This window comes from Ovis canadensis, chromosome 24 (assembly GCF_042477335.2).
Source record: "Ovis canadensis isolate MfBH-ARS-UI-01 breed Bighorn chromosome 24, ARS-UI_OviCan_v2, whole genome shotgun sequence".
NCBI lineage: Eukaryota > Metazoa > Chordata > Mammalia > Artiodactyla > Bovidae > Ovis > Ovis canadensis.
The window spans coordinates 44,022,594-44,044,738 of record NC_091268.1 but is presented as its reverse complement, the minus strand read 5'-3'; the positions used below and the strand labels follow the sequence as shown (position 1 = coordinate 44,044,738).

Sequence of the window (22,145 nt, the reverse complement as noted above, 5' to 3'; positions counted from 1 at the left end):
ATCTCACTTATGAGTGAAAACTAAGTCTCCATTTTTTACCAATCACATTAGTAAAACTTTGTTAAATAATACTCAATACTGGTCAGGGTGTTCTGAGACGGGCATTTTCTTATATTCCTTTTAGTAAATTCTGCCTGAGTGAAATATTATTTACGTATAAGGAATTTCAGCAGGTTCTTATCTTTCACATAATACTCTCTCTCCTAGGAATTCAGCACAATCTCTTGTTTTCACGATGACACAGTACATGGTACCAGGAGGAAACAAACTTTCCAACTGGGATTCCGAGATTGTCTTGCTTATCTGTGATCTTAAATGAAGTAATGACCTTCTTCCTAATGAAAAATGGTATACTGTTATCTATGGCATGACCAGCATCAGAATTAATTAAATGCCATCTGTGGTTTCTTAGGATAAAATAATCATTGAAAGCAAGGCTTTCAAAGACCCATGTAGTTACTATGCTTGACCTTTATAGTAGCAATGATGACTACAAGGGCTGTAGGGTGGAATGGCTGTTCTAACAAGCTCAGGCCTTGAAACTCTCAGCTAGGTTACGGTCAGAGAACTAGAGTGCTTCTAGGGTAACCCCCCAATCATCACTTATTTCTTACAACCTCCAGGGAAGACCTCAAACTTAATTGGGTGGCCCACAGAATGATAACAAAATCACAGAGTCAAAATCATCAAGTCACTCATGTGAAATTTAGGATACTGGTTGGAAAGAAGTGGGACCTGAGCCTTAGAATAGGGACTTCTGTGTGGATTCAGAAAATTGAATGATCAAGTCTCTCCGATGTCCACTCTGATATTTCTCTGAGGTCAGATAAGATCAGTTTGAAGAACTTGTGGATCATGAAAACTGGAAATGAACACAACTTTTGTGTTTGCCTCGAACAGAGATGCCCACTTTTAAGATCTATTCCTACCAAGTTTCACTGACTCTAAATCCATGACTCCAATCAAATCAGCACATTCCAGGAGAAGTCCCACGTCTGCTATGGGAGACGAACACAGAGTCTCAAGATATTGCTTATTTGTATTGTTGTAAACCAGGGGGACCAGTGTAGCCATGAGTTCTAAGGTATTAAAAACAGAGAGTCAGAATATAATACTGGGTACTCTTAATGAAATGGGTGCATGAACCAGAAATTCTGTTTTCATTATGTTGGATACAGTGGCAGGAAATGGGTTGAACAGTTTAATCTTTAGCAGAAACTTGGGTTCAGTGTGGGCAACTGTCAATACAATTGAGATGGCCAAGTCTTCTTAGGAAAATGCAGAGGGAGGAGCTGCTTCGGGAGATAGGGATGTTGGAGTGGATTTGTCACAAACATCTACCATCACTACTTACCCCGAGAGGCCCGAAAGGACGCCCCTTTGCTAAAGCAACAGGAAACCCAAAGACACCATCTTTAGTTCATAAACTCTGCTCTAGAATCAGGCTCGACTCATTCAAGAAGAACCTAGGGAGTGGCTGGAATTTATCATCCAGCCAAAGCTGACGGCAGGAGACTATCTGGATTGGCAACTGGTAACCAAATCACTCATGTAGGTTTGAAACAGCCTCATGACATCATGACAGGAGTGTGTATGCATGTGCGTCTGTGTCCTGTTAAGTCACTGCTTCAATGCCTTGTTGTCAGCCTAAGTGACCTATATCCACTAAGTCACACAAAGAATAACAACATATTGGCAAGATATGTTGTTAAACAGTCAGACGTGACTGAGCGACTAAGCATACTCACGCAGAGTCTAAGGCATACCATCAGACACAGGAAGCAACCCAATCATGTTTCCTCATCTGACAATTTCTCCCATGGAGTTCAGGCTAAATTCATGGAGCTCTTACTAGCAGTGTGACCTGGGCAAGTGACTTGAAACCTCTGTACTTCATTTTTCTCATCTATAAAATGAGAATCATATGAGTCCCTATGGCTGTTATGAAAACTAAGTTAATAAGTAAAGTCCCAGAATAGCAGTCTACAATGAAGACTCCACGGTGTTAGCTACTGCTATCATCACTCTGAGTCATTATTGGAAGCATGGTGAGCACTACATAAGTATTAGTTATCACTGTCATTACCTAGCTAAGATTTACCATAATGAAGTCAAAATAAATTCAGCAGTAATTCCCTAACAGAATGAAATATGAAATAGTTTGATGCCAATCATGCTTATTCTCAAATGCAAACATATAAAGAGAGATTTTCCTGTGACTGACCTTCACCAGGACTTTGTGAATGACTTCCAGCTTTTATTTTTTTTTATATGGAATTTATTTTTTATTTTTTTTTCTTTAATTCTTACATGCGTTCCCAAACATGAATCCCCCTCCCACCTCCCTCCCCATAACATCTCTCTGGGTCATCCCCATGCACCAGCCCCAAGCATGCTGTATCCTGCGTCAGACATAGACTGGCGATTCAATTCTTACATGATAGTATACATGTTAGACTTCCAGCTTTTAAAGTTACACATCTTCCCCCAGGGTTACTGGCAGGAGATTAAGGAAGGACTGCACTCCATGGAAAAGACTGTCGAACAAGAACTCATGGTTGGATTGCTTCCTGTTTCTGATGGTATGCCTTAGACTGTGTGTGTGTGTGTGTGTGTGTGTGTGTGTGTGCGCGCGCGCGCGTTCAGTCATGTCGGACTCTTTCCAACTCCACAGACTGTAGCCCGACAGACTTCTCTGTCCATGGGATTTCCCGGGCAAGAATACTGGAGTGGGTTTCCATCTCCTTCTCCAGGCAATCTTCCCGACCCAGGGATTGAGCCTTCATCTCCTGTGCCTCCTGCATTGCAGGTGGATTCTTTACCTGCTGAGCCATCAGGAAAGCCCTTAGACTAGCACCTCTCAAACTCAACCACGCACATAAGTTCTTGTTAAAACTCAAGCTCTGAATCAGCAGGTCTCAGGTGGGCCTGAGGGTCAGCACTGCAAGTAAGCTCCCAGGATATGGTGATTCTGTGGGTCCCTGGACCACAGCTGGAGAAAGGAGGAAGCCAAGGCCCCAGCATACGCAAGCATTGGGAAGGCCCCCACTTTCAGGCAGGACTGACTGACCAGGCCTGCTTCGTCATATCCCCAGAGGAAATATATCCTTATTTTTGCTTTTCAGGCATTTACTCCTCCTCAGACCTTCTTGTTCATACAAATACACAGGCCTGAAGATTTCTCGTCAGCCAAACGTTTTCTTTCAACCAAAACTCACCCAGTGATGTTGATGGACACACTGCTGTCCATAACCTGGCTAGATTGTTAAAGGATAAAGGTTCTTGTGCCTCACCCTGGGGATTCTGACTTGTTGCGTCTGTTTAGCATGCTTCCTTTTTTTCTTTTTTTCATGTGTACTGAAGTTAATGCACCTCTGCTTAATGCTAAAACCCCAGCTACTTCCACCAGATCATCCCCCTGCATGAAGTCTGTGGGTGAGCATCTTCCCTCACATACAGAAAGAAGTGTGTATATAGACAATGGAATATGACTCAGCCATAAAGTAATGCCATTTGCGGCAGCATGGATGGACCCAGAGATCGTCATACTAAGTGAAGTAAGTCAGATAGAGAAAGACAAGTATTACATGATATCACTCAGATGTGGAATCTAAAGAAATGACACAAATGAACTTATTTACAAAACGGAAACACACTCACAGCCATCGAAAGCAAACTTAATAGCTATGGAAGGGGAAAGGGTAGGGGAAGGATAAATTAGGAGCCTGGGATTAACATACATACACTGCTGTGTATAAAATAGGTAAACAACAGGGTCTTGCTGTTTAGCACAGGAAAATATATCAATATCTTGTTATAACCTATAATGGAAAAGAATTCTAAAAGGAATAGCTGTATATGAATGTATAACTGAATCACTTTGCTGTGCTCTTGAAACTAAACACAACTTTGCAAATCAACTATACTTCAACACAAAGAAAGGGAGAAGAAAGAAAGAAAAACTAGAGACAGAAAAAAAGGAAGGAAGGAAGGACGCATATATTTGAAATCACAAAATAGACCTAGGCCCGTTCCAGAGCATCCACGTGAGTACACTGACATGTTTGAACGTGAAGTGGAAATGAGCTGTACTGGGAATTAAGCATAGACTTTTCTGTCTTCTAGAAGATCACAAATGAAAATAGGAAAATCATAATCATATGACTGATCAGCAAAGTGTCAACACATGTAATGAATGGCTAGGAAAAGAGGGAAGATACAGATACACAGGCTAACAACGGGGACACTGCCAACTCTTTCATGTGACTCTGGCCATAATTTCATTCTTTGCAGCTCAGTGGTTTGCCTCAAAATGAAGCAAAAGGGCATCTCGCCAACCATAAAGTTAAGCAAATTCACACATAATGGACACCAGAAAAATCTTTTCTAAATGGAACAAAGCTGAATCATACTCACCATCCAGACAGTGGTGAACCTAAAAAAAAAAGCAAAACAAACACAAAAAACCCTACAAACCTGTTGACGGGTAAGAATTCATTTCAAAACCCCAAATTTGTTGGAATTTCAAAAGATTCTGCATCTTTGAGGCACAGAAGGAAAATTAAGAATGCGGAGGGCAAGGGCTACACATCTTTTGTTCCTTGAGTGCAGGAGAGGTGGAGACAGCTGGGAACGGAAGATTGCATTAAGAAATATGAGCGGGGACCCAGGCAGAAACCATGGGCTTCTGAAAGCATCTCCTGGTTTGATGGTTTCAGGAAACTACTTACAAAGCTGGCTGGGTTTACTCCAGATGCCCACAGTGGTGTAGTTGGTGAAACCATTACGATGAGGAAAAGAGTCAAAAATGTCCCTTTGGTCTTAAAGATGGCAAGCCCCTTTTCCCCAGTGGACAACACAGGAGGCTCCAAGGGGCCCCAGGAACTGCTGTGGGAACCGCAGAGCCAATGAGAGCAGCAGGGGCATGGCAGAGCCCACAGTCACTTTCTCAACTTGGTTCTATAAAAGGTTTAAGCTTTGGAGATGCTTTTGTAAGGTGACTATTTTATCATTTCTAAGGACGGTACATAACTGGTACTGCAAGGCACTGGAGAGAAATGGATTTCCCGATGCAAGGAGTGCCTTAGGTCACTTAGCTTAAATGCTTCTAGGAGCCTGAGGAAGAGAACTTCAGACTTCCAGAATCTGGGCTGAAGGTGGGATGCTGGCAAAAGCATCTGGGAAACATGAGTCCTAGTCCCCAGCTGATGTCAGGTCAGAAGTCACCTCAGCTGCAGAGGCTGAAAGAACCTTTGCAGCCATAAAGGAAGCACTGGGCAACTGGGGGTTTGGGTTTTCTGTTTATTTAACTCGGGGCAGTTCAGTCTATGCGGGGTATACACACACACAGGGTCAGTCCGAGCTCTGAAGTCAAATGGGCTGTGGTCAGGAGAGCAATTCCAGACCCTACTACTGCCTGTCTTCCATTCTGCCCTCTGGAAAACCGGCTCCCCCCGCCACACACACACACTGGAACCGTCTGCCTCCCACAGGCTCTGTGTCCAGGAAACCAGCGAGCTCCCTAATCCAGGGAGATTACTGCTACACACAGAGTCGGCAAAGCACCCCACTCCCCAGGAACCACCTAATGAAAGCCTCATGGAGAGACTAAGGTTGTACAGACTCAGTCTAATTCCATCTGGGCCTCGTGCCGAAGGTATGACCTCACCAGCAGGCAAACCGGCAGGGTCCCCAGAGAGAATGGATCGGTGTGTGGGCCAGACTTGCCTCAAATCACGGCCAGCTGGGATGCACGGAGGCAATGCCATCTCTCCTGATGCCCCTGGATCCCAGGACCAGGGTCTGTCAGGAGGCACAGTCATCTTACAGTGAAGAATCCTAGGTTCTGGCCCAAAACCCTTGTGTGAGTGTGTGTGTGTGTGTGTGTGCATGTGGCATTATCCTCATAAAAATCTCTGCCATTCCACAAGTTTCACACCAAAGAGAAGCTTAATTAGGTAGGGCCAAATGTCTGCAGAGAATCTCCAGTTACAGAAGCTGGGAGGAAGGATATAATTAGAACCTGACTTAAAAAAAAAAAAATCTGAATAGCTCAAAAGACCCCACTAACAGAAGAACACTGAAAAATAGTCAATCCATGCATATCCAGAACTCAGAACCCAGAAATTTCACTTAACCAGTGTCACTGACAAATCACAGAAAGACGTTTCCACCTCAGCCTGGGTATGTCTCCCTCAGCTCTTTTCATACTTAAGCATTTACCGCGTTCAAAAGGCAACTCGCTTTGCCTGCACTGCGGCATTGCCTTCGTTTGTTGCGTATCGATTCTTTTGTAGGCAACAAAACAAAGGTTTGAGGAAGCTGCACTTCAGATATATATGATTGTGGCTGATTTGCATTGTTGTATGGCAGAAATTTGTTTTAAAAAATTAATATATTTAAATAAAAGAAGAAAAGTAAATAACTGTGCTTTCACCTGATGGGGTCACCATGAAAAAGCAGATGATTTAAGCTTCTGTTAAAGGAACTAAAAGAAATTCTCTATATGCTTTGCTTGGAAGTCCCGCCCTCAGCATTGGTCACTAAGGATGATGTTGCAAATGAATGGGTGAAACCTGGCATCTCTTAAGCTGCATCCTGTTGGCTGCTTGAGTCCTGATGGGCTCCTGGAACAGCACCATCACCCGAGGCCCCCAGGGGACTCCAAGCCCTTCTGCAATCAGAGAGGATTTGCAATAATGTAAAAATTCCCCATGAGCTGGGGTCTGATGAAAGAATAGACAGAGAGCAAGGATGTACTTGGATGAAGACCCATAATACTTCCATGGAAGTAACTCTCCCATGATAGCCCCCAGCTCATTTTGACTAAATGTTGCTAAGTCCATTTGCTTTTAGTCTATTTGACCATGTTTTATTTTGCTAAGTTATGAGAGAAGACTCAAAGGCACAAAAAGCTTCTTAATTCTACAAAAAGGATAGGTTAAGATTTCTCTTATTTTAAGGAAGAAACTCTTTTTTTTTCTGGAAGTGTTTCTCTGAAATGATGATGGGAATCCAGGGAAGAGATTTTGCTATATAACATGTGCTTTGCTCCAGCTTTTCAGAAAGGTTGGGTTAGCCAAAAGTTCATCTGGGTTTTCCCATAGGATGGTGCAGAAAAACCCAAAAGGATTTTTTGGCCAACCCAGTACCTCTAACTATAAAGCAAAGTCGAATCAGGCCTGCAAAGACCCAGAGAGTCACAATCAATTAGAGATGTAAGGACAGGGCCAGCACCCCACGTACAACTGAACATCCCTGATAGAACATCTCTTTCCTGAACCAGAAAATAAATGCCCACAGCTGCACTTGGTGGTTGGGACTGGGGTCCATTCATCATACAGTCACCATTAAATTATCATCTTTCCAACAAGACCAGCAAGATAACAGGACACAGCTGTGTTCAATTAGTCTTCAGGCCAAGCAAACCTCTCACTACCAGGGTCTTCATCTGTCTCTCCCAAAAGACACCCTGCCCCCATCCTCTGTTTCCTTTTAGTTGGTCTTTACTTCATGTTCTGCACAAGAATCCCCAAAGTCTACCACTCCGGACCCCTTACACCTGGGATCAAGCTGCTTTCCAGAGGGGGAGAGTGTGTGTTGAAAAAACAAAATTAGAGGACTTTCCTGGCAGTCCAGCGGTTAAGACTTCACCTTCCAATGCAAGGGATGCAGGTTCAATCTCTGGCTAGGGAGCTAAGATCCCACATGCCTCATGGCCAAAAACCCAAAACATAAAACAGAAGCGATAATATAACAAATTCAATAACTTTTAAGACTTTTAAAAAATGGTCCACATCCAAAAAAAAAAAAAAAAACCAAACCTAGAATAAGAAAGCTTCTTTCCAGACCTTCGACCAAGGCAGGAAGGTCACAGCCAGTTTGGGATAAATTCCTAGGGTTTTAGAGCAGGAAAGAATCTTAAGGATCATCAAATACAGTCATTTTCCAGAACTGTTTAAGGATAGTGAAACACTTTCCCCCAATGAGACTGTATGTAGAAACCAGTATGTAAAAGAGAGAAAAGAAGCTGTTATAGCCAAAAAATGGAATGTGATTTGGCAATAAAATGCAACGAAATAGTGATACATGCTACACTATGGATGAACCTTTCAAATATTACGGTAAGTGAAGGAAGTCAGTCCCAAAGGACCGTGTATCCCATGATCCAGAAGAGCTAAGTCCATAGAGACAGAAAGCCAATTAGTGGTGTCTTGGACTAATTGGAGCCGATTAGTCCATGACTTGGTGGGGGATAGAGGGATAGCACAGAGAATCCCATGGACAGAGGAGCCTGGTGGGCTACCGTCCATGGGGTCAAGAGTTGGACACGACTGAGCAACTAACAGTTTCACTTTCAGAGGGAATAGAGGTGATAATTCAGAGGTACAGGGTTTCTTTTAGGGTGATGAAAATGTTCTAAAATTGATAATGCTATTGGTTGCACACATCTGTGATACACTCAAAGCCACTGAATCACACAGGTTGCACAGGCAAATCAGGGTGTGTGAATTCTGTTTCAACAAAGCTGTTTTGAAAATGAAACAGAATCATTTTCACTGCTCCACCAGTCAGGGCCTCCCCCCTCACCCAGTTCCTTCTAGTGGCCCCAGAGCCACCTCTGCAGACCCCTGGAGGTCTGTGGAATGTGGTTTGAAAAACCCAGATCTGGTTCAAGTTTCCACGCCTGAAATGTAAGCCAGGACATGAATCCAAGTCTTTTGACTCCAAGTCTTTTGACTATTTTGCAAGGCCCTTCAAACCCAAGATCTCTGATGAGTTCTGGCTCATCCCAGGGGATGGGGATGGGGGTGGGGAGGTGGCGATGCTGTGGGCCCCAGTCTCACCGTCCATGTCCAGGCGCTGCATGATGATGGCCAGCTCCACCTCACTTGGCATGTACCCCAAAGAGCGCATGGCCATGCCCAGCTCCTGCTTGGAGATGAAGCCATTCCCGTCTCGGTCCAGAACCCGGAAGGCCTCTCGGATCTCTACAACAGGAAAGCAGAGAAAGTCCAATGGTCACAAGGCATGGTTGACTGCAGGGGTCTCCAGCCCCCATTAGGAACTGAGCTACACAACTGGATATGAGTAGTGGGCCAGCAAGTAAAGTTCTATCTGTTGCTCCCCATTGCTCACATTATCACCTGAACCCCACCTTCCCCCTACCCCACCATCCATGGAAAAATTGTCTTCTGTTGTCAAAAAGGTTGGGGACCACTGCTCTACTGCATTGAAATGATAGGCAACTGTCTGCAGAAAACTCCTAATTACTTTACAAAGAGTGATGTGTCAAAACCCTTTAACCAAATTTAAAAAAAGGGGTGGCCAAAAGAGGAAAAAAAGAGAGAAAAGAGGGGGAGGGAAGGGGGTAAAAAACAAACAAACAAACAAACAAAAAACAGAAAAACAGCTTTGGAAGGAGGAGATTAACTAGCCCTGAGCAGCTAACATAATGTAGTGTTGTGTTAGTCGCTCGGTTGTGTCTGACTCTTTGCGACCCCATGGACTGTAGCCCTCCAGGCTCCTCTGTCCATGGAATTCTCCAGACAAGAATACTGGAGTGGGTTGCCATTCCCTTCTCCAAGGGATCTTCCCAACTCAGGGATCAAACCTGGGTCTACTGAATTGCAGGCAGATTCTTTACCATCTGAGTCACCAGGGACACCCAATACAAAGTAGGGGGTGCACAATTAGACAGGCGCCCCAGCTGGGAATAGCATTAGCCATGGACACTCCTCAGCAAGGCTGAGGCTTCTCTTTCAGTGGGGATAAGACGGGAAGACAGTGACCTCCCAGCTTGGGCTAGGCAGGAAAGGAGAATGAGTGTCCCCGTTGCGGACTTACATTCAGCTCCTTGCTGCCACAGAGCTGTGCAGAAAGCTTTCTCAACCTCCTAGGAGGACAGGAGTTAAGTATCCTGCTGTTTTTATTTCATTCCTGTAATTTACAGCTGTTTTATGGCTATAAACAACCTCAGATCAATAAGAGTGTCATAAAAGCCCCAGAGGCATCTTTAATCACATTCTCTGGGGCTGGCAGAGAACTTGACTCTACCATCAAGAAGGTCATTTCCCCTAGCACGGGGACGCCCATCCTCTTACCCCCCATCAGAGCTGCTCTGCTTTCCAAACCCAGAGTCCCTCCCTCCAGAGCCCTGATGTCTCTTCGCCTTCTGTTCATCCTGGGTTGGCTAAGCATTTCCTAACACCTCACACTCCTGTGAGGCATGGGAATTCAATTTGAGATCACAGTCTGGAGATGAGAGGTACGTCAATTGTATCTGAGCACCAGACATGGATAGCTTTGATTTTTCATCAATAAATTCAGTGTGAGCTCAGCTGCGGCAGCTGCCAGCACTCATCGGAGCCATTCAATAAGCTGCCTTTACCTGAGGAACACGGGAGTTAGGACTGCGGAGAATAAAGACAGTGATCTGCCCAGCATCGTGGTTCCCCTCCAGAGACCCACACTCCAGGTAGGAAGATAAGATCCAGTCAGAAACTTGCAGGATCTCTGAACTAATGCAAGACATCGGCCCTAGCCATTTACAGTTGTCCCTTGGTATTGGCAGGGGATTGGTTCCAGGACCCTGTAGATACCAAAATCCACAGATGCTCAAGTCCCCTAATATAAAATGTATAAAATGGAATTGGGTAGCTAGACCTTGAATCCATGGGTTCAGCATCCACGAAGGGCCAACTGTAGTTACCACTCCTCTAAATATCTAACTATCCTTCCAGCAAGCACATTGAACCCTGACCCAGGCAGGCTTTTCCTTTCCTCTTTGCATTAATTTCCTGTGGTTGCTTTAATCAATCACACAAACGCAGTAGCTTAAAACAATAGAAATTTATTCGCTCACAATCTGGAGGCTAGAAATCTGAAATAAGGTGGTAAAGAACCCTCCTGCCAAAGCAGGAAACGTAAAAGACACAGGTTCAATTCCTGGCTCAGGAAGATCCCTTGGAGGAGGGCGTGACAACCCATTCCAGTATTCTTGCCTGGAGAATCCTATGGACAGAGGAGCCTGGCAAGCTACAGTCCAAAAGGTAGCAAAGAGTCGGACACGACCGAGTGATTTAATAGGCACGCTTGGACCAAAATCAAGATGAGGACAGACTGCCCTCCCCCAGAGTCCCACTTTTTCCTACAAGTCTACTTTTCTTGGCTTGTGGCCGCAAGGCTCCAATCTCTGCCGTGTGGTTACCTTCTCTTCGTTGGTCTGTGATCTCCCTTTGTCTGCCTCTTACAAGGACACTTGTGCTTGCATTTAGAGACCACCATATAATCCAGGATAAACTCAACTCAAGATCCTTAATTTATTGGCAGCTGCAAAGACATTTTTTCCAAAGTAACATTTATAAGTTCTAGGCTTGGGGATCTGATTCCTTTGGGGATTGTTTTTCAGACCTCTGCACTCTCCCAGCCAGTGCTTCCATCTGAAACACCTTGACATCCTCTTTACCTGCCCAAATCACATTGGTCCTTCAAGGCCAAGTCAGAGGTTGTGTGTTTCACAGCAATGCCCTCACTCACCACAGCCGAGTTACCTCCCTCACTACTGATTGGTCAGCAGGACATTTACTAGTGCCTCACGACACCTAGCCCATACCACCTAGAAATATGAAGAAATCAAGGTGCTGAAATCATGGCTTCTGTGAGCCACAAGTGCCTTGGACATTTCATTCAAGGCTGTACGTTCCCACCTATGCTGAAGGAGGAGCTAGACAGACAGCTGTTCAATGGATGATGATTCTGAACAAGTAAACACCAGATATCAGCTGCAGATTCATTATCGATACTAATTCAACATGCTGGATGCGTTCCATGAATAAATGTGTGCTCCAGCAGAAGGAAGACTAGTCTGCGAGTCAGGACCTTGGGCTCCCAGCCAGGCCTATTAGCAAATTAGGTCTGCAGCCAAACCCTGAGGCCTTGGTTTGTTCATGTGTAAAATGAGCCAGATTGGCCAAGAGAATCCGCGAGGTCCTTTGAGCCCCTTTCTAAGGATCCGTGGACATCGTTACAGTATTTCAAAGAAGAATAGGAAGACTGTGTTCTTTTTCATACCCTATTAATCTGCTGTTCAAACACCTCTCTTTTTCCCACTGATGATACAGAAAACATTTTAGCCCTTTCCAAATTTTGAATTAAAGGGTTTGTCGGCATGTTTAGATTTTCTCATCAATGAAACATGCCCAAGATTATCTAAAGCAGCCATATGTTTTCCAACCACGTGTCGGGTGGAGCTAAAACAGCTTACAGACAGTGCTCAGCTTGAGATCATGGCACACAGCACTCGAGGACACCAGGGCAGAGGTCATGCCTCATTCGGCCTAAGTCCAGACACTGAGGGTAGGGGGATGCAGATGGAGGGTCTCCTGAGATGGGAATCAGCTCACAAAGAAGTCCATCCAGTCCCCATGATCAGGGCAGCCCTGTCCCTCAGCCTCAATGTCCCCATCTGAAAACTGGGTTGGGCTGGATCTCCTTCCAGCCTCTGTGACGGGGTTTTACAACAGGTCTGACAAAAATTGCACAACAGTAGAAAACGTCAGATGATGACAGGGTCCCTGCTGGGGTCCCAGGTGGGCCAGCCTGATGGCCAGCTGCAGGCTGAGCCCTGCCCCTGCTCTCTGGACCACTTCCTTCCCAAGGCACCATCTCCTTTTCCCATCCCTCTGACTCCATCCTCAACTCTGGGCTAATACTGTCGCACTGAAGGATGATCCCCTTCTGTTGACAGGGCCTGGCCTCAGCCCTGTGGTCCCTCTGCATGCCCTAGATCTTACCAGGGAAAGAGCCTGCATCCTGACATTAGCTACTCCAGAGGGCTTAGTTAAGGATGTTTGAGAATTTGACCTGTAAATGAGGGCCTCGGTGGCTACGCCCTAAGTTGCCTCACCTCTGGACTGCTGGATTTGGTAACTCGGACCTCAGACAGGGATCCCTCCAGAACTGCCCTGCTTGAAGGAACATGCTCCTTCGAGGCCCCAAATCCCCCACGGTTTTCCTGTTTGCAATATGCATCCAGGCTGGCCCTGCGTCAGCCCAGGACAGGATGCAGAAGAAACAGCTCAGCTCAGAGTTCTGTTTTCCTCGGCCCCAGGTCAGTGGGACAAAGTCATCCTTCTCTCTTTGCTCCCAAGGGGACTTTCCCGGCAGTTCAGTGGTTAGGACTCCAAGCTTCCACTGCAGGGGATGCAGGTTCGATCTCTGACTGGGGAACTAAGATCCCACATGCCATGTGGTGCTACTAAAAAAAGAAAAAGAAAAAAAGCTGGAGCTTTGGGGAAAAATCAACAAAATTGATAACTCTTAAGAAATAAGCAACAAATTATTTTTTTAAAAAAGAATATCTACTTCTGTTGTGTGTGTGTGTGTGTGTGTGTGTGTGTGTGTCTGTGCACGTGCACACGTGCACAGAGGCAGACAAAGCTCACTAACTTCTTTTTCTTTCAAAATAACAGAAGGGGTGAGGGGAAAAGGACAAAACTGGAAATCCATAATGGGAGCCTCTGGACATTTAATCTTTCCAGTGAAGGGAAAGCCCAGGAAACGAGAAGCTTATTAGAAGGAAATGGGTCTTGCAGTCTGAGACATGTGATGTGTGCCTCATTTTGTTTTTAATAGCAGAACAGGGTGTGAGAAATATTCCCATAAAACAGCGGAGACACGGGAGCAGGCCGGATCTTTCTGCCTCCGGCTGCAGACAGCCAGGGTGCAGCTCTGGCCACCTTCCACATCCGCGGGAAGTGGAGACCACGGGTCAAGTTTTCAGGAACAACTCAGGCACGTGGTGTGCTTTCCACTGGAATGTATCCCCTCTTTAGGCTAAAGTCCCTTGTGCTCCAGAGTCATATAACCATGCTGTGCTTTTGGTCTTTGATTTCACTGCAGTCTCACGCAACACATGCACACCAGGCACCAGCATGGCCAATTCTACCCCCTCTAAGATGCCTTTGCGGACCACAGGAGGGACATCTATGATGGTCACGGCAGCCTGTCCAACTGTCATTGTGGGGAGTACAAAAGGTAACATGTTAAGACACATCTCTGAGAGAAGGAATCCACTCTCTGCCTGTGGAATCTTCTAGAATTAAAGTCTGCACTCCCACAAGGATCTGAGCCTCTCCTCCCTGGAATGAGGCTTATGTTCTGAAGTCAAGCAAGACCTGGGATAGAAATGGTTCTGCTCTAGAGACCGAGAGATGTACAGCACATTATGCCAGCAAATCTATTTTCTTGAAAATATCTGGAGCCACCACTGGTACCTGCTACATTCTGACCCAATGCCCTCTGAGAACCATGCTTTGGTCCCATGATGCTCTCTAGGGTCATAGCCAATTCAGGCAGAAACAATGGTGGAGGCACATCAGTCAAGCTACCTAAACAGAGTGTGTATCAGATCAAATCCAGATACCAGGCAGAGTCAGTATTTATCTGCTAATGGTCTAGCTCTGAAGAATCAGCTGAAATTCATTGTACTAACTGGCAAATTCAAATCAGTAATGAAGAACAATGTTTCCTATCTCAGTTCTCATTAGCTTGAAATCTGATTATTATCCACAGAAAGGTATGTTTGGGAAGCACTGGGGTTTTAACCACAAAATGTGAGGGCTTTACAAATGAACAAGATGCCTTCTTTTGATTCTCATCATTGAGAAACTGCAAAACTGGAGAGATACAGCTCAGTAAGGCTAGGCAAGCAATTATGAACTAGTAACCCAAATGCCAAAGAACTGACACTTTTGAACTGTGGTGTTGGAGAAGACTCGTGAGAGTCCCTTGGACTGCAAGGAGATCAAACCAGTCAATACTAAAGGAAATCAGTCCTGAATATTAATTGGAAGCACTGATGCTGAAGCTGAAGCTCCAATACTCTGGCCACCTGATGCAAAGAACTGACTCATTGGAAAAGACCCTGATGCTGGGAAAGATTGAAGGCAGGAGAAGGGGATGACTGACAGGATGAGTTGGTTGGATGGCATCACCAACTCGATGGACATGAGTTTGAGCAAGTTCTAGGAGTTGGTGATGGACAGGGAGGCCTGGCATGATGCAGTCTACGGGGTGACAAAGAGTCAGACATGACTGAGTGACTGAACTGAACTGACTGAGCTGAACACAAACGCACCAGAAAATATAAGATACAAGTCTGGAGCTCTTTTTTTGGGAGAAATAATAGGACAGAGGCTGAGCCAATGACAAAAGAGATTTAGAAAAGTTTCCCCCTTTTTGATGAAAAACAACAAATGCATATGTAGAAATTATTAATGCAACCATTCATTCACTGAATAGTTGCTGCATAATTATTACATGCCAGATGCAATCCTAAGATATACAAGGAGCCAAAGAAACTTTCCAAGCTCTGAAAAGCTTACATGCTAGTTGGAGAGACAGAGGGTGACCAGATACTCATAACAGAGAATGAACAGCCCAATAATACAAGTCTACATAAATCTCATGGAAGTCCTTCCTTCGGACAGAGACAGCTCTGTGAAATCTTTTGAATCTTAAAACCACAGAGAGAAGGGAAAGGAGGCTGAGTGAGGAAAACGTACCAAGATGGGTATGTTGAACATCCTGGCCGCACAGTAGTTATAGAAACATTGAGAGACAAAGGGGAAGAACTCTTATGCTAAGACAAGACTGAAAGAGCCCTAGAAGCCACCCAAGCTTTACCTTGTAGGCCAGGGGTTGGCAAATCTGTCTGTGGCCAAATCTGGTCTACCACCCTGTTAGTCAATAAAATTTTATTGGAACACAGTCATGGCCATTTTCTGACATGCAGTTGTCCATTGTCGACTGCTTTGGGACCACACAAACAGAACTGAGTCATTGGGATGGGGAAGGTTTGGCTCACAAAGCCTAAAATGTTGACTTTGGCTTTTTAAAGTTTGTTGACACCTGTTGAATGTCACAGAGAGTTCTCAGCAGTTCTAAATTGAAAAAAAAAAAAAAGGAAAGAGAGAGAGAGAGAAAGGATCAGATTGGTTTGTAAACCGAGGGCTGGCAAAGACTATGGTGACAAGGAATGAGAAGCAGAGCCCTGACCTGAAGCTGTCACAGGGACCAAGAGTGGATAAGAACCTAGAGCTGTCCCTAGAGCTGCTGGGAGGGGCAAAGAGACTTCTGAGTGGTCAGGCCAGGTCACCCGAGTGTCCCCAGGTTATGAGAGGGATGAGTTGAGGATGATGCTGAGGATTCTGGTATGCCTCATGGAGTGAGCAGTGACGATATTAACTGAGAGAATTCCGGAGGAAGCACAGGGTTTCAGAGAGGGCAGGAACATGGTATTTGGCCACCTGGAGTCCAGGGCCCTGAGAGATACCCAAGCAGTCAGGTCTGGTGAATACACAGAAATAAAGGACTAGCCTTTGGAGATGGTGATACTGAAAATATGATGAAGATGGAAAATAGGAATAGAATGACCATAATTGCATAAAAAATGCTAGTTCAGTCCTGGTGTGGGTTTTAGTGCGCATGAGTTCCAATTTAATCATAATCAATCAATCTGCAAATACAACTAATTGGTTTCAGTAATTAGGCAACGACAGAGGTGAGAGCTGAGACAGCAAGGCGGCGGGGCTCTGAAGGAGGAGGGAAACATGCCGGGAGGAGGCAGGCTTGCAATGAGGAGAGTCCTGCATTGAACAGTGCTGATGCCAACAGATGGGGGCAAGATGAGGGTTCACTTTTTAACCTGGTTTTCTTGGTACATTTTAAAGGGGGTTAAAGGAGCCTCCTGGTGGCTCAGAAGGAAAAGAATCCACCTGCACTGCAGGAGACCAGGGTTTGATTCCTGGGTCGGGAAGATCCCTGGGTCAGGAAGATCCCCTGGAGAAGGAAATGGCAAACCTATTCCAGTATTCTTGTCTGGGAAATCCCATGGACAGAAAAGCCTGGAGGGCTACAGTGCATGGGTTGCAAAGAGTTGGACACAACTTAGCGATTAAACAACAAAGGACCCTCACTCCTAGTTATTTGCTATTTGAGATGTGATTGCATTCATTTCAATAAATGCTCATTTATTGACTGTTCCTCCCTGAGACTATAACAGTATCTGGGATCTACAGTTAGAATTCAGGGTTGAGCACAGCTCCTGTAAGTTCCCTGGCCACCCCCCACCCCACTCTGGCTCATCAGGAATCACTGTTAACCCTGGGGGCAGGCAAGAGGCAGTGCTGGGGGAAAAAAAAACCAAACAACAGTTCAAAGGCGCAGTGCTCGAAGCTGGTGGGACAATGGTTCAAGGTCCATACTGTGGATCCCTGGTGTCATCACACTCCTGGCCTTTCTCCTTACCTCAGGGCTCAAATGATACCTTGAATTCAAAAATCAAGCCAACTCCCTCCCTAGCTAGCATTTGGAAAGAAAAGCTTATCAGTAATTTACTAGGTGGAGAAATTACAGACCGAATAGGTCACGAAAAGTAATCATTCTTTCCTAACATAGGGCAGCAGAAAGCCAGGGGCATTTCTAAGGGTTTAGGAGCTAGATCAGAGTTTATTTGTCCCCAAAGTTTACATCTCCATAGATTAAGCTGAATTGATTTTAGCACGCCAGGTCCGTTGAAGCTAATGGAAAATTCCCCAACAGCAAAAGAAGAAAGCAAATGAGAACTGAAAGTAACAATGAAAGCCCATCTGGACCATGGGCTCCCAGTGATGGACTGACTGCCCAGCATGGATGAAAGGAGAGCCATTAAACTGATTTGAATATGGATGAGAGTGAGCATTGTCAGAAGGTCTCTGTACTGAAAAACAGGGTGATGAGTGCAGAAGAAAGGAAGAGGACATCAAGCAAGGCAGCAGATTTCTTTGTCTTGAGAGGTTCTGGACTTGACCTCTGGGATGGGGACAACCCCCATCAAAAGACTAGAGCTAGACCTGCAGAGGAATGCTACATTTTCTAGTTCCCAGGTGGCTCAGTGGTACAGAAACTACCTGCCGATGCAGAAGACACAAGCAATGCAGGTTCGATGCCTGGGTTGGGAAGACCCCCGGAAGTAGGAAATGGCAACCCACTCCAGTATTTTTGCCTGGAAAATTCCATGGACAGAGGAACTTGGCAGGCTACAGTCCTTGAGGTCACAAAAGAATCGGACATGACTGAGTGCAACACATTAATTGATGCTTTTTATAAAAAAAAAGCCTCCAAAATGTATAAAGGAAAAAAATCTATAATTCACTGGCAAGCAATAACCATTGTTAATATATATTAGAGTGCTTTATTCCAAACTTTTTAATGTACAAATATTCTTAATTAAATTGGGATCAAGCTCTCTCTAGAGTTTTTTTTTTTCATTTAACACACTATCATTTCAATCTTCCATATTGTTAAGTAGTCTTTAAAACATCATTTTTGATGGCTGTGTAGTATTCCATTAAATTATGATAGCCAAACTGATATCACCAAACTCCTAGTGTGGGTCATTTAGATCATTTCTGATTTTAAATAATGCTGCAATGGAAATCTTTGTACATAAATTTTCATGCATTTTGATGATTATCTCCTTCAGATGATATCCTAGGAACAGAACTACTAGGTCAAAGGCAAAAACTCTTTTAAGGTATTTAATAGATATTGCCAAATTGCCCTCTACGATTCATTTCTACTCATACCACTTCTGACATCAAAAGTGTCAGAGTTTTACCCACACCAAATCATTCCCCAGTTCTCTGGATACTAATCTGTTGTCCAGTGATTTAATCCAATTCTGAAACTAACTACTTAGAGTCAGTGCAGACCCTGAAGTTTAAGTCCCCCCAAACTGTCCTCACTTTAAATGCCAGTCACAAGTCTAGGTCATCTAGACTTATGACCAGCTGGCTATAATGTCAAGGGTTCCCACAAGTCCTCTTTGGATTTAATAATTTGCTAGAATAGCTCACAGAATTCAGAAAAGCTCTTTATTTACATTGACTGGTTTATTATAAAAGGTAGAACTCAGGAACAGCCAAATGGAAGACACACGTAGGACCAGGGGAGGGAGGGAAGGCGGGGGCAGTGGTTGCAGAGCTTCCACATCCTTTCTGGGCTCACCACCCTCCCAGCACCTCGATGCACTCACAAATCTGAAGGCTCTCCAAACCCCATCATCTAGGGTTTTATTGTAGGTTCCATTATGTAAGCATAGTTGATTGAATCTTTGGCCATTGGCAACAGAAGTCAGTCTCCAGACCCTTTTCTCTCCCTGGAGGTCACTGAGTGAGTGAAAGATGCTCAGTCATGTCCAACTCTTTGCAACCCCATGGACTGTTGCCTGCCAGGCTCTTCTGTCCATGGAATTCTCCAGGCAAGAATACTGGAGTGAGTTGCCATTCCTTTCCCCAGGGGACTGTCACTTGATGGGTTTAAAAGTTCCAACCTTCCAATCATGCCTTGGTCTTTCTGGCCACCAGCCCCCATCCTAAAGCTATCTAGGGACCCCAGCCACCAGTCATTTCCTTAGCATACAAATGACACTTTCATCACTTCAGAGGTTCCAAGGGTTTCAGGAGTTTGGGGCCAGGAACTAGGGAGGAAGACCAAATACATATTTCTTATTATATCATCATACTCTCCCAAAAAGGCAGTATCAGTCCTTACCATCCTCCATTTTCATCATTTCTCTGCATAGAAACCCAATCTCCTATGAGATATACCTTTCATCCTGCCATTCTGAAGTTCAATATCCAGATGATTATAATGGGAGGCCTCAGGAAAAGGGAGACAATTCAGATATTGTCTCAAAAAGACCTGCAGGGTAACTAACTGCAGGACCCTGAGTGGACCCCACACTCAGCACAGAGCCTGGCCCAAAGGATGTGACCAGAAAACACCCACACTCATGGCTGAGATGAGGAAACTGAGGCTCAGAGAGGAAGAAAGGGGCTCCCCTAATGTGAGAGGAGCAGGGATAAGAGGGGAGAGAGCTGCCCTCCTGGCTTCAGGTCAGGACTGTTACCAGGGCAGGATGCTGGGTCATTCCTCTATGAGGAGATAGACCAACTCCCACTGCCCAGCAGACTAGCTGCATCCTGGGAACAAGCCTGGTGCTTCTCCCCAGAAGGAGTTATTTCTCACAGAGACCCATTTCTCCCACAGCAACAAGCACCTGCTCAGGGAAATAGCCCACGGCAGAAAATAGCCGTCGTACCATTTGGCACATAAGGCAGTACTGCATGGATCTTCGAGCAGCAAATTGAGTGGAATTTATCTGTGAGCAACATGGTAATAATCAATATAATTAATTTTTCATTAAGTCACACTGTTCCTAAGCTGAATGTCCTGAGATCAGAGACTAATCAGCATCCGAGAAAACAAGATCACTCTGTGGATTCAGCACCCACATGGAAGCCAGAAGAGCAAGATCCAAGCTCCAGAAATAACCCTGAAGCAAACTGAATGGGGAGGAGAAGGCCTCTCAGGCACGGCTCAACCCTCCCCTCCCTGGGGTCTTGAAAATCCTCTGGAAAAACTAAGTTTACCTTCGTATTGTTCAATTCAACTCAACCCAACAAATATTTCTTGGGCGCCGACTGTGTCAGGCACCCTTCTGAGCACTGCTGGAGACCAGCCCCCAGGAGACCAAGGTATAATAGCAAACAGCGGACTTCCCTGGTGGCCCAGTGCTTGAGAATCCATCTGGCAATGCGGAGGACACAGGTTCAATCCTTGGTCAGGGAGCTAGGATCCCACATACTGCAGGGCAGCTAAGCTCGGGCGCCACAACTACTGAGCCCGAATGCCCTAGAGCTCGTGCTCTGTAAGAGAAGCCACCGCAGTGAGAAGCCTGAGCACTGAGGGCTGCAGCTAGAGAAAGCCCACACACGGCAACAAACACTCAACACAACCAAGTAAATAAATCCTTTAAAAAATAATAATAGGAAACAGGACATCGGTCAGGCAGAGGTGGGGCCCTGACTGAGGCCCCCAGTGGGAAGGAACTGTGGAGGATAGCTTAGTGGCTGGAACTCTGATTATTTTTCTGGCTCTCACAAAGCATTATTCTAGAAATCAAGTGTTTTTCCTGACCTCTGGAATCTCTCCTAGGCTGAAGACAGAAAACACTTTCTAACAGAAAACTAACCACTAAACCCAAGAAGCTGAAGCACCAATCCCTTGGCCACCTGATGCAAGGAGCCAACTAATTGGAAAAGACCCTGATGTTGGGAAAGACTGAGGTCAGAAGGAGAAGGGGAGACAGAGGATGAGATGGTTGGATGGCATCACCACCACAATGGACATGAGTTTGCGCAAACTCCAGAAGATGGTGAAGGACAGGGAAGCCTGACATGCTGCAGTCCATGGGGTCACAAAGAGTCAGACACGACTTAGCAACTGAACAACAACAAAATCCAAAAAAACAAGACGGGCTCTTTTATGGTTTTGTTTTTTAATGAGGCAAAAATTATTTTTAAAGGCTGAACTGAACTGAATACAGCTTTGAATTTTTTTGTGTTTTATTTTTGTTTTTTAAATTTTGTTGGAGTATAGATGACTTACAATTTTGTATTAGTTTCAGGTGTAAAGTGATTCAGTTATACATATGCATATATCCACTCTTTTTTAGATTCTTTTTCCATATAGGCCACTACAGAGTATTGAGTATCATTCCCTGTGCTATACAGCAGGTCCTTGTTGGTTATCTATCTTAGAGGAATATATAGCAGTGTGTACATGTATGTTAATACATTATTGATTGGACATGTACTATGTCCTGTCAATAAATGCCACAGGTATTAGTTTCTGCAAAACCCCCTGGTCAATAATGTGCTAACTGTAGGCTCCTGATTTATCCCTCCCTCCTTTTGTTTCCCCTTTGGGAACCATAAGTTTGTTTTCAATATAAGTTCTGTTTCTGTTTTGTAAATAAGCTAATCTGTATCATTTCTAATTAGATTCCACATATGAGTGATATTATATGATATTTGGCTTCCCTTAGTATGATAATCTCTAGGTCCACCCATGTTGTAATACAGCTTTGTTTTGATTCTAACAGTCCAGGCTTAATGAAAAGACTTGCAGCAGGCAGTGCTCAGACTCAGGGAGCAAAGAAGGAGGCCTGGGGTGGCTCATGAAGTGGACTCAGGACCTCCATTGTGACTCAGATGCTTCTGTTCACCACTAGGTATGGGCGACCTCTAGGAAGCCCA

At 44.8% G+C, this 22,145-nt stretch overlaps 1 protein-coding gene across 1 annotated transcript in view; it reads right to left on the bottom strand.

Annotated features, from left to right (window-relative positions):
• Positions 1-22,145, bottom strand: part of CALN1 (calneuron 1) — a 418,392-nt gene that overhangs the window by 231,337 nt on the left and 164,910 nt on the right. The window contains exon 3 of the mRNA XM_069570960.1: positions 8,847-8,990. Coding sequence (XP_069427061.1) covers positions 8,847-8,990 — 144 coding nt within the window. The remainder of the gene's footprint in view (positions 1-8,846; positions 8,991-22,145) is intronic.